This window comes from Lupinus angustifolius, chromosome LG16, assembly GCF_001865875.1.
Source record: "Lupinus angustifolius cultivar Tanjil chromosome LG16, LupAngTanjil_v1.0, whole genome shotgun sequence".
Lineage (NCBI taxonomy): Eukaryota > Viridiplantae > Streptophyta > Magnoliopsida > Fabales > Fabaceae > Lupinus > Lupinus angustifolius.
Genome location: NC_032024.1, coordinates 4061323 through 4074338, shown reverse-complemented (window position 1 = coordinate 4074338; position 13016 = coordinate 4061323). Strand labels below are relative to the sequence as shown.

The 13016-nt window shown below is 32.4% G+C and overlaps 2 protein-coding genes across 2 annotated transcripts; both read left to right on the top strand.

Annotated features, from left to right (window-relative positions):
* On the top strand, positions 1562-3153 carry LOC109329125 (probable xyloglucan endotransglucosylase/hydrolase protein 26). Its single transcript, XM_019562795.1, has 4 exons — positions 1562-1795; positions 2081-2181; positions 2325-2518; positions 2712-3153. The coding sequence occupies exons 1-4, from the start codon at positions 1630-1632 to the stop codon at positions 3118-3120; spliced, it is 870 nt and encodes a 289-aa protein (XP_019418340.1). The 5' UTR covers positions 1562-1629; the 3' UTR covers positions 3121-3153.
* On the top strand, positions 6166-10648 carry LOC109330024 (casein kinase 1-like protein 3). Its single transcript, XM_019563984.1, has 14 exons — positions 6166-6362; positions 6483-6523; positions 6633-6702; positions 6929-7077; positions 7211-7306; positions 7419-7489; positions 7716-7777; positions 7858-7921; positions 8018-8102; positions 8176-8302; positions 8410-8492; positions 8574-8631; positions 8726-8838; positions 9390-10648. The coding sequence occupies exons 1-14, from the start codon at positions 6287-6289 to the stop codon at positions 9519-9521; spliced, it is 1227 nt and encodes a 408-aa protein (XP_019419529.1). The 5' UTR covers positions 6166-6286; the 3' UTR covers positions 9522-10648.

Genomic DNA, 13016 nt, shown 5'->3' with positions numbered 1-13016 from the left:
TAAATTGATATGACATGTTTTAATTTGTGTAAAACAGGATTTGGGATAATATATCTTAGTTCTAAATCTGACAAACATAGTTACTTCTTCAGGAGAATAATGACACCATATGTTGATGTGAGTATTAGTACATATATACATATAATTTGAAGTTAGATATGATGTTCCATATGCAACTGGTAGAGTAGTAGTGTCATTTTGTATCACTTACGTAAGTGTTTTTTGTTACCACTTTTCTTTGTACCTTCGTTTTTTCTTTAGTTTTTCAATCTTAAAAATGAAAAAAAAGGCACGGTATCATCATTCTCCTATTTGTAATAGAAAGGTTAAATTGTTTTACTTTCTGAGGCACAAGAATTGGTTTAATTTCTGGAGACCTGTGATGAAGGAGGAACATAAGACAAGATGAATAAAGTTAAATATCAATATACTGCAAAAAGAAGCCTCAAAATATATTTGGGTAACATTCTATAACATAGTATATTTTTCTTGAACATAAATCATGATAGAAGAAAAATATCATATAATTTTCAACTTTCTTTAATTAAATAAAGAAATGCATTGAAAAGAAAAAATAGTATATAGTTTGAAAGCACAAATTGCTCGATCAACTTTTTATTTTGGTCTATGAGGCATGCACGTCCCTACTATATACCCTTATTATTATTTGATAAGGTAAGTGAATAATTGAAGATTAGGGGCTGCATAATATTAATTGTTGCACTAGTCTTATGCACGATACTATGCTCTGCGTGTTCCAGCTAAGTCATGACATCACCCTTATTTTCTTACTACTTCCATCAAACTTCTCATATATAACACCATTTTTAGCGTATGTGCTTTTCTTGCTTTCACTTTTGCTATTAAGTAAAGTGTCTTATTAAAGGGTACAGTAGTGTACATAGTTTTTATACATTCTTAATGATAGTCAAACAAGTCTATGGTTAATACAAAATATTTTCCATAGAACAAACAGATAGTTCTTCTGTTCATATTTATCTGTGCAAAAAAACATGCCCCTTAAGAAAGATAATATAAGTTTATTAAATTGCATTAGATTTATTCTTTTTTGTCCATATATCATTTATTTCTTTGTAATGTTACTTTCTTTTCAGTACGTACATGCATAAATCAAGAAACTATTAAATAAAGGTAAACTTGGAAAATAATCATGATTATTTTCTTAAACTTTTAAACAAACATGTAAAAATGAAAAAAAAGACAGATAAAATAGGAATTAAGGGAGTAGTTGAAGGAAAAGAAAACCTCAACAGACTTCAATTACTTGTTGTTTGAAAGAGGGTGATGAACAATGCAATGGAATAAATGATTAATTGCTGTCATTATTCTTATATTTGTTATTTAGAAGCCAAACTTTTTTATGATATATACAAAATTCTTTAGGCTCTCCATTTAAAACATCACTCTCATGATATCATAATGCTATGAAAAGGTCAATATACTCGGAAACCAATTAAAATTTTAAATCATAAGGAAGAATTCATCTATAGCATAATGTCACATTGATGCTATATAAATACATCACAAACCAAGTGGTAAAGCATCAAAGTTTTCCAATCCATAGAACATCAAGCACATGCACAAGTTGTTCTTATCATAAGTGTTAACATGGAAAAAATTTATAATTTTTTGGTAGCATTGTTCATCTTTGCAGTTGCATCTGGCATTGTCCTAGTTGATGCTGCATTTTCCAAAAGCATGTACCTCACATGGGGTCTTCAACATGCATCAATTCAGGGTGAAGATCTTCAGCTTGTATTGGATCAAACCTCAGGTATAACATCTATATTCTTTAACCTGCATGTATCAAATTTACATTATTTCAACTAACTAATATCTTTTGCAATATACACTATACAGAATATTTTGCAAGCATGCTGCATTTTCAATATATTGCAACTGAGTTACTAATGAACATGTTCATGTAGTAGTTTTAGACAGGATTTGTAACTAATGTAAATAATTTGTTAGATGCAGGCCTGCAATTAAATAATTAGATAAATGAATTCCTCTGTTCTCAGTGTAATGAGAACTTTGTGATATTGCCTTTGAATTTCAGGATCCGCAGCTCAAACAAAGAGACCATTCTTATTTGGAAGTATCGAATCGCGAATCAAACTAGTACCGAATAATTCTGCAGGAACAGTTACAGCCTACTACGTAAGTTCACTGCAAGAACAACTAACTTTATATCATAGTTTTTTAATAACTTTATCAGAATAGTGTGAATAAATAAGGTTACAATATATAGATTTTATTATAGTGAAATTGCTAATACTTCATTACCAAAAATGTATGTGCAGCTATCCTCAACAGGAAGTCGGCATGACGAGATAGATTTCGAGTTCTTAGGCAACATTTCTGGACAACCATACATTGCACATACAAATGTATTTACACAAGGAAATGGAAGCAGAGAGCAACAATTTTACCTTTGGTTTGATCCAACTGCTGATTTTCACAACTACACCATTCACTGGAACCCCACTGAAATTGTGTAAGTTGATAAAGAACTATTAATCTCTAACTAGCACAAAGTTATTCACTTTCACTCTTACATAAGAAAGAAACATACCTTGGTAATTGCATCACAATAATTTTACATATACACCATCTTATATTTACACAACTTTCACTAGTAGATTGTAGTTAAACTCATCTCATTTTCCACATGTTTTCATTCCCCTCAGGTGGTTTATAGATAGCATTCCAATCCGGGTTTTCCGTAATTACGAAAACGAGGGCGTTGCTTACCCAAACCAGCAAGGAATGAGGGTATATACAAGCTTGTGGAATGCTGATAATTGGGCAACTAGAGGTGGGTTAGTTAAGATAAATTGGACTGAATCACCATTCACAGCCAGATTCAACCATTTTCGAGCAAGGGCATGCACTTTTCGTGGACCAGTTAGCATTAACCAATGTGCCTCTAATATCTCTGCAAATTGGTGGACTTCTCCTATATACAAGCAGCTAGGAAATACACAGTTAGGACAGTTGAATTGGGTCAGAAGCAATTACTTGATATATGACTACTGCAAAGATATCAACAGATTCAATGGTCAATTGCCTCCTGAATGTTTAAAGGCACAGTTCTAGTTATATTCATGGCCTGCAAACTGAATCGGATTAGGATCCTCTCAGGTTGTGAGAAAATAGCAGAGTCGTGTTCAACGAATTTCAACCTTACATTCATCTCGACATGAATTTGTTTTCGATTCAAGCTTCAGACTTGATCATGCTTTCAAAGAACAAGACAAGATCTTGAATCGAAAACTTTATTGCTTTTGTCTCACATTTGTTTGTGTTTCAGTCATTTTGTGATTTCATTCTTGTTTACAAGAACTGAATAATACTGGATTGTGTATTGCAATTCAGTTATTTTAATGTTCATTCCTTATCCTTTGTGTTCTTACCCATTTGAATGCTGTTGAATCATCTTATTTATCAAAAAGTAAAATGTTATTGATCACAACTTCAAGGGGATGCCTTTGATTTAAGGATCGTTTTAGTTTGAAATTAAGATCTTTATAAATTAGAATTCGGTTTTGGTATTGATAGAGATTTTTAGGCCAATTTTAGGATAGATTTATGGAACAAAATGGAAAAAATATAAAGATAGAGACGTCACATGCTTAAGATATGAAGATAGAGACGTCACATTATTTGAATAGACGTCACATTGAGAAGGTGATGAGTCTTAAAACACCACAAAAATAAGTATCTTAATAAGTTCGAATTAAGGAGTTCTGGCTCAACTTTAGGAATTGAATCCAATTTTTCTCAAAAACAAAACTTGTTTTATTAATGAATAAGCAAAAGCTATAAATAGGCAATATGTAAATAAACTAAAGATAAGTCTAAAGATAAAATTTTAATTATCTTTGAATACTAAAAGATAATATCATATTTAATCAAATCTGAAATGCAAACGAAAATCCTAACTAATTCTAAGATAATGTAAATATAATGAAATTTAAAATCCTAAATTATCAAATAGATAAAATCTAATCCAATCTGGTTGGTTTGTTGAAAATATAATGTTTAGCTAATCCTAAGTCTACATGAGAATGAATTCTCATTTATTCATAACAACAAAAATAACCTAAGTTTAAAATAGATCCTAAAGACATTTCCTTCATGTAATCTCCATGGTCATTTGAGTCTTTTGTGACCTTTAAGATTGCTGATATAGCTTTGGTCTAGTCATAGGACCTTCATGACTTCTCTTGCCCTTGGAATCAAAAGTTGCCCTAGGAAAGTTTCCATCACTTATTGTCCCTAACTAATTTAGGTGGCATTTTTACTTTGTGTCTCAAAATCAAACAAGTCAATGGTTCTAAGTCTAATATTCATTGGACTAGAATTGAGATCAAGCCCCATTTCTTCAAACCTTTACTCCATTAGTTGGAATCGACCGAAACACTTTAATTATAGGATTTAAATTTATTATTTCGAATTGAATTTGATAGGGTTTATGAATCCTCGAAAACATTACAAAAAGGGAATTCAATTGCCATAGACCAAGTAAACAATGAAGATTGGAATTAAACTAAATTCTCATAAGCTGGATACACAGTCTTACTAACTAAGCTTTCACCCTGCCATGTCTAACAAAAAACATTGAGGGGGAATCTGTTGGAAAACAAGAGCAAGTAGACAAATACAAACAAGGTTGTATGTAATCTAGAAATAAAGTAATTCTTGTGCAGATTTCTAGAGCTAATTAACAAAGTTGGAGTATTTTGTTCCTTGGACAGGAAAATACATTTTTTTACTTCTAACTTGTAATGTTTGAAGCAAAAGATAAAGGAGACAATCTTTTCAGAGCAAAAAAAGAACTATGAGCAAAATAGTAAATTAGCATTTTAGCGTAGAGGGTCCAAACCAGTTCCATTTTAAATGATACTTAATGGATTCTTTAGTTTACCATCTTTCTGTCTATAACATCTAATAGGCCAGACTCAAAGAGCAAGTCATCTCACTTTATTCTCAAGCGATCAATCCGAACTTGGGGAAGGAGAGATATAAGCAAGAGAAAAAATTGTTTCTAGAAATGAAGAATAATTTTTTTACACTTTTTTCTCAAACTTCATCTTTCATTTTCAACTCTTTTCATTTTTTATCACATCACCAATGATATATTATTTGAAAAAAATATTATGCATGAATTTTATACATTATTTATACCAATGTTATACTACATATTCAATTTTTATATATTATATTTTTTGTGTGTTTATGATAATGTTTAATTTAAGGTGAAATGTGTGGTTAATTAATGTATTAGTGGTAGTTACTTAGGATTATATAGTTTTTTTGTAAAAATTAAATAATGTCAAGGGCAATATATAAAATGAAAATTAGAGAAGTTATTTCAAGTTTTGACTTTACATATAACATAGATATTATTTATTATTTATGTTTAATTATTATTAGTTCTTTAATAAAAAAATAATCCTAATAAATAATTAATATATAATAACTGTTTATAACTCTTTACTCGGACAATACATGCATATTACATTTATGTTCTCTTATGGTTTTCTATATCTCTTCCTAATACTATCAAGGACGGTGCCCCTGGAATGTTCAACATTTGTTTAAACAAAACTATGGATTAGGATTTGTTGCGGTCCACCTTACAAACTAAAGTTAAAAAATTAGATAGCACATTGTTTAAAAACCACTCATCCTTCAATTTATGACTTTAGTGATGGAAACAAATCCTAAACTCTGAAAATACCCAACTAATACTTTAGTTTTGAGAATTTGTATACAAGACTTTTATTGATGGCAACCAAATTAATACCATCTATGTGTTTGGCAAGACGATATTTGATTGTGAGTAAAATAAATGAAAAAATGTATATACTGTTAGTTTACACATTATTATTATTATATTATTACAATTTATTCTTAAATTATTATTAATTATTCAAAAAATATAATATAAATAAACAATAAACAATATATTGATTATATATAAATTTTTACTCTAGATATTATAATTATAAAAAGAAAGGATAAGAACACAAATGATGAATGGAAAAAGATGTTGAATATGCGTGATTAGTGAACAAGTGACGGCAAATTTATAATTTAATTTAGAATGTTGTTTTAATAGTGGAACCAGGTGAAGAAGGTAACAACCCGGCCCAATAGGAGTGAATAGACAAGAGTACCCCTTTCTCTCTCGTTCTCAAATCTCAATCGCAATCTCAAATTGGCGTTGTTCAGCAGAGATAGATAGGTTAGAGAGAAGATGGAACGCATCATCGGCGGCAAGTACAAGCTTGGCCGCAAGATCGGAAGCGGTTCCTTCGGTGAAATCTACCTCGGTCTCTCTCTCTCTCTCATGTTTTATTATTATTGCTCATGTTTTATTATTATTAACATGAGTATATATATGTATCAGAATAATACTCATGTTATTCATATTATTCAATTCATTTCTGCAGCTACTCATATGGATACATTCGAGATCGTTGCTATTAAGATCGTAATATTACTCTCTCTCTCTCTCTCTGTTTTATTATTACGCATGTCTTGCGTTGTTTATTCATTAATTCTTGTTGCTTTCAATTTATCATAGATTTTTTGTGTTTCAGGAGAATGGTAAAACAAAGCATCCACAATTGCTTTACGAGGCCAAGCTCTACAATATTCTTCAAGGAGGAAGTATGTGCTTTTTCAAATATTTATCATTTTTTGTCAAAAAATTCTTTTGGTTGGGTGCATATGTGATCGAGTCAGTGATGAATTTGGCTCAGTTTGTTTAAGTTTCTCAAAAAAGTTATTCTTCGAAGCTGAAATTTGTTAGAAATTGTTGTGAGAAGCTGGATTTTAGCTTCTTTTTTTCTTTCCTTCTGATGAGGTTTGACATTTTTTGGATCATTGAATGCAGGTGGCATTCCAAGCATAAAATGGTTTGGTGTAGATGCGGAGGACAATGCGCTTGTTATCGATTTGCTGGGTCCCAGCCTTGAGGATCTTTTTGTCTACTGTGGAAGAAAGTTCTCATTAAAGACAGTGTTGATGTTGGCTGATCAAATGGTATGTTTGTACCACTTTTATATTTTTTTTAGATTCAGAGTTACCATGTTGCATTGTTGCCTGCGAATTTGTTAGAAGTGTCATTGTTTTATGATATTAACTCTTTTTTGTTTTTTGTTTTTTGTTTTTGAAGATGAATAGAATAGAATATGTGCACTCGAAAGGATTCCTACACAGAGATATAAAACCTGATAACTTTCTCATGGGACTTGGTCGGAAGGCAAACCTGGTGAATATCCTGTTTTGTTATTACTGTGTATTGACTGGCTTTATCATTTTTCAACTCTTTTATTATTTACTATTAAGGTTCCATATAATTTTATTTGTGTTCTACATGTCAGGTTTATATCATTGACTTTGGGCTTGCAAAACGATATCGTGACTCCTCAACCAATCGTCACATCCCTTATAGGTTTCTAACTTTCTATTGTATTCCATTGACCTTGTCACCTTGTTCATTCTCTTTTCTTTTTAGTGCCCCTTTTCTTTTAGGATTTGATGTTTGCATCTTTTAATATTGAAGTTTTCATTCATTCTCTTTCCTATATTATTTTTGTTAAGTTTTCTTCCTTTCTCCATCTCTTCTCCACCGATTCCCTGGAAATACCCCAAAACTTATAACAAATTTTACTGCACAGAGAGAATAAAAACTTAACAGGGACTGCACGTTATGCAAGTTGCAATACTCACCTTGGAATCGGTAAGTCAGAATAAGTTACTTAACGCCTTCTCTTTAAATAACGTGCAATTTTTTTTTTTCATTTTCTATTTCATTTGTAGAGCAAAGCCGGCGGGATGATTTGGAGTCATTGGGATATGTGCTTTTGTACTTCCTAAGAGGAAGGTAAGCCATCTGTCTCCAGCTGCTTTTCTTATGCAGGCATTTTCTATTAAGAGAACATAATGAAATGTGCTAACTTTACTGAATGTTTGCATATAGCCTTCCTTGGCAAGGGTTGAAGGCTGCTACAAAGAAGCAAAAGTATGATAAAATATGTGAGAAGAAAGTATCAACTCCGATTGAGGTGAATGCTTGGACATTTTTTCTGTTGTGAAGCATTTTGGTCATGATTCTTATTTGTTTGTTATTTTTCATAGGTGTTATGCAAATCTCACCCTGTAGAGTTCACTTCATACTTTCATTACTGTCATTCTCTGACCTTTGATCAGCGGCCTGATTATGGATTCTTGAAGCGCTTATTCCGGGAACTATTTGCTCGAGAAGGTTGTTATTTTATGTTTTAAGAAAATTTGATTAAAATAAATTGCAGAATTGTGTTGATGCACCTTTTGTCATACTTGAAGTGCTCTTTCCTTATTGGTGTATGACAGGTTATGAATTTGATTATGTATTTGATTGGACTATCTTAAAGTATCAGCAGTCGCAAAAGAACAGAGTCCAGCCCCGCATATCTGTAAGTATATTGCTTTTCAGGTCTGTGCATTGGTTCAATCTTCTAATGCTTCTGGCTTTAATAGTTCCTGTCCTATTGCAGCCGGTCCCTGGAGCTAGCAACAGTCGTGCAATGCCAATGGATCTTGACAACCGTCAAGGTTCGTGCATCTCGAATCAGTTATGTCTTTTTTTCTGCATAAACAAATGTTATGGTCATTAATATCTAATTAGTGGGTTTTAATACTTGTTCAGGGGACGCCTCAGAGCGCATCAAGTCAGGCAATGCTACTGGTTCTGGTGTTAAAATTCAGTTTAAATCATCATTAAGTAAAAATTTGGGTTCTGAAAATCCTATTGGCAAGAATGTAAGTCATCTTAGAGCAAAATTTCTCTTTTCATGATACAACTGGTGCAACTCTGATTTTTTTGGGGTAAATGTCATTGAATTCTTTGGTTGTACTTCATTATTTGGAAGTAGCTATCATGAACTATAAAGATAACGTTAAATTACTAACAATGAAAAATTGACCAATGCATTTTGTTTTAACTCGTCTGTCAGATCATTATTATTTGACTTTAATTTTTTTATGTACAAATATTATTGTATTGCCTCCTTTTAACTCTAAAATTTACGTATCCTCATTCTCTCAGTACATTTGTATTTTGACAACAGTTTCCTTCAGCCATCAACGTTGGCTAACATGCACTGTTGTGAGTCTGATGACAACGATTTTCTTGTTGGCCTATTAGTACTGTAACATTATCTTTATGCAAAGATCAATTTTACTAATAGATAAAGTTTAAGGGGTACTTGGAGAAAAAAATAGTTCATGGTGTCTACTTGCAAAAGACATAAAGCTTAGGGGGTTTTATTCACGTTTCCCTAATATTTATTTATATTTTTTATTTTTTTTAGATTTTTGGTGAAGCGGATGTACCCTCTACTTCATTTTCTCTTGCTGGTACCTCAAGAAGGAACCCCTTGAAGCCTGCCTTGTCGACTGAAGCTTCCAACCATGTACATGGGCAAGGAAGTCCCTTCAAGTAGCTTGCTTCCATCTTTGCAGCACATATCATCTGCCAAAATGAAATTCCTAGATGTCACTTTTCTTGTTCAGACTTTGTGTCTGCAATCAGTTATTGACTATTTGGTCCGCTCCATTACTTGACCAGTTATATGTTGCTCTGGATCTGATTGAGAAGACTGCAAATTCATGATGGGCTGCTTTCATCTTTTTTGTGTCTATGGTCAAGAAATGTCAAATGATCCATTCATGGAGACTGCAAATGTGCTGCAAGGTTGATAAATTTCATATCTCATCTTTGAGACCAGGTTGTGTTGCTTTTTTTCCTCAGGTGACGATTGTTTGGTATAAAATACAGACTACCCAGGGTTGGCTCCTTTGCTGTACATAGATTTCAAAAGTGACACAGCAATCTTGTATATTCATGTTTTTATGTACAATTAATGTGTGATGTATCCTTGTTTCCCTTTTTTGTTACTTTATGATAATTATTTTTTGCCATATGATAACTGGCTACAGTTTGGTTTCTAAATTGATTAACATCATTATGAATTGCAGGTGTGTTCACAGTTTCTTTTGCTAAGATATATTTTTTATTTAAGTTTTGGCCTTCTTTGTTGCTCATATATTTTTAGCCTGTTATGTTATTTTTCCTGTCAAAATTAGATATAGTGAACTTTTAGTTTTATTTCCCTTACATCATCTCTCGAGGCATCCATAAATGAAATTTCTTTGAATGAGGTGAAAGCGTAAGAGTGATGTGAATAGACTCGGGTCCACGATGGACCCTACAGTGGCAGCATATCTACCAGTGACTTTTATTACCTACAGATTTATAATTTGAAGTTATATGTTGGATGATGGGTATGCTGTCACATGGAGGATTCATGGTGAACTAACATCACTCAATGCAAATTGGAAATTTATTTTACAGAAACTGATTGCAATTAAGCAGTTCAATTATTTGTTCACACTTTTTCTTTTGCAGGATTCTTTTTTCAAGCAGTATTCTTTGAAGGATGAAATATGATAGTCAGTTGGCATTTATATCGGTGCCACTATCAATCAGGACATACCTCTCTGTACAGATTTGATTCCCTGCAATAGTACTTCGGGATTGCATTGGTTTTGTGATGAGCCTGAAACAAAATCTTCTGATATGGACAAAGATCTTTTGAATATCTCTCTTTCATTTCTATGATTCTTTTGCAACCTTTTGGTAAAAGAGTTTACTAATTTATTTTTCAGCTGATTGATAGACATGGTTGGGTTTGATACTGGATCTGGGTAGGTTTCCCAAAGGGAAAAAATATACAAAGAACCAATGCACCTGCAGGCCCCGAAGTTCCTATATTGAACAAGATTCCTTTTTTAACAGTGCTAACATGAATTATCTGCAGACCATATCAGATGGAGTGCATTGATTTTGGTGGACAGAAGCAACAAACTTGTACGCATCGGTGAGGTATTTCGTACGCTAGTATTGCTTACTATTTATAGTAGATGCCCCGTTGTCAAGTATTCCAAACTACGTTCTTCAGGTTTGGTATGATACACAATGCATGTGAAATGTTATAAATGAGATGTTAGCCGAGGATTTTGGATGCCTGAGCCATTCCATTGAAACCATTGAAGTGCTAAATCCCTTTGGATGGAGATGTGTTGAAATATAGGAAAGCAACATAAATGAGATTCACTTGCTTAATTTGAAGACGGGAGCAGTCAGTGTATAAGGAAATGATGTTCCAAATGATACCAATTTAAATTATCAAATGCATTAATGCTCATGGAAACCTAAGGATAAAGATCCAATAAGGCTTTTGATGAGACATCCGAATCTTAGTTCCCTGGGGATTATAGGGTTTGGTTGAAGTCAATTCGTGGCAAGAAAAATGGTTGTGGGAAGTGTCATCGAAAAAATATTATCATCCTCGTCACAAATATATTAGTTCTTATCGACCTTTTTATTTTAATAAAAAATTATAAAAATAAAATATGGAAGCCTTTAGATAACTTGTTTCTGTAAAATCTTGTATATAGCTTTGGCTTGTAAAAGTTGAAGCATTTTGCCTTCCAAGTTCATGTTCAGTTTTGTTGGCGCCAACCTTATTTGTATACACACCAAAGTTAGTGTAGCCATTTTTAGGCTAAGTAATTCCAAATACGAAATGATTGTTTCAGCACCTCCAGTTATGAAAGAATTGTGGTATTAATTGAGTGAAGTTAACAATTTCTGCCGATGTTGGTGCATAAAATGAATTTGGTGAAAATGTCAGTGGATATAGATATGAAGGAAAAGCCATCAGCATGGACATAAATCCAGAACCTATTCAGCATAGAAGACTGCCCTTTATTTTTCAGCATCTTATTAGGTTCCTTCACCTCAATTTTATGTATCAGATGCAGCACATGAAGTCATCATGGTTAACCAGTTACTGCATTACAAGCTGTCTCTAAGCAACCAATTTAAATCTCAACATACTTAAAATACCATTTTTTCATGTAAAACAATGACTCTACATTGAATCACATTGACTATGCACCTGCCTTTTCTGCATGGCTCAATTCTGATTTCTTAAAAACCAAAATATCCCTATTGTAATGAGACTTGCCATTTATCCTCTCTGAGCTGCTGAAATGTATTAAGGCTTTAAATCCGACCTACAATAATTTTAAATATCAGTCCTTAAGAATACTAATAAAATTTGTAATGAAATAGGAATGCTTGTAATATTATACAAACCTTCTCTAACAATGTTCTCATGAACCTTTCTGGACGCAACTTAATACTTTTGTAGTTCAGATAAGTAGTCTGAATATTATTGTCACAAGAAAAGAACATGATTAATAATAGCCACTTAATTACAGTAACTGAAGTCTAGATAGTGATAAAGAGAGTTAAAACACAGCTGAAGTATTAAGAAATTATTGTCAAAAGAACATTACATGTTTAAGAATTATTACCTCTGTGATTTTACGCTTTCTTCTATATGACTTCCATTTATGAGGTTCCAACACAAAAAGGCCACCCTGAACATATAAAAAGATGTGTGAATATATATATATATATATATACTTGTAAAATGAATGAGTAAAATAGTTGAATAAAGAGATTATACTTACTGGTCTGAGCAAGTCTCGAATTTTACTGAATAAGGTCATTAAGCCATCATCCCCCCAGTTTAGATGTATCCATTGTGTTACACTCAAACTGCATTGCAGAAACTAATTTATTTCAAAGAACTAAAGGAAAAAACCATGTTCAGTATAGCATCAAAATTGCTACCAACTTACCAAAGAATTGTATCATAGTGTTCTTCGTGTGGGTCGTACGCAGCCTCAAGAAAATTTTCTTGTTTGAATGACACTATATGGCCAAGGTTTCTTCTTGGAATCTCTTGATCCAAATTCTCAGCTGGTTCAGCAGGTTTGTTCAAATACTTCCCTTGATCTGGCAGAATGGTCAGAAGAACAAAATCAATTAGGAATGAACAATTGTTTTCATTACTTCAGAAATA

What these genes read in the sequence shown, in the direction of transcription:
- LOC109329125 (XM_019562795.1), top strand. Translation starts at nt 1,630, where the DNA reads ATGGAAAAAATTTATAATTTTTTGGTAGCATTGTTCATCTTTGCAGTT. An exon ending in TGTATTGGATCAAACCTCAG is followed by an intron (nt 1,796 to 2,080) that starts GTATAACATCTA and finishes TTTGAATTTCAG; the next exon opens with GATCCGCAGCTCAAACAAAG. An exon ending in TGGAACCCCACTGAAATTGT is followed by an intron (nt 2,519 to 2,711) that starts GTAAGTTGATAA and finishes CATTCCCCTCAG; the next exon opens with GTGGTTTATAGATAGCATTC.
- LOC109330024 (XM_019563984.1), top strand. Translation starts at nt 6,287, where the DNA reads ATGGAACGCATCATCGGCGGCAAGTACAAGCTTGGCCGCAAGATCGGA. An exon ending in CTTCGGTGAAATCTACCTCG is followed by an intron (nt 6,363 to 6,482) that starts GTCTCTCTCTCT and finishes TCATTTCTGCAG; the next exon opens with CTACTCATATGGATACATTC. An exon ending in CAATATTCTTCAAGGAGGAA is followed by an intron (nt 6,703 to 6,928) that starts GTATGTGCTTTT and finishes CATTGAATGCAG; the next exon opens with GTGGCATTCCAAGCATAAAA.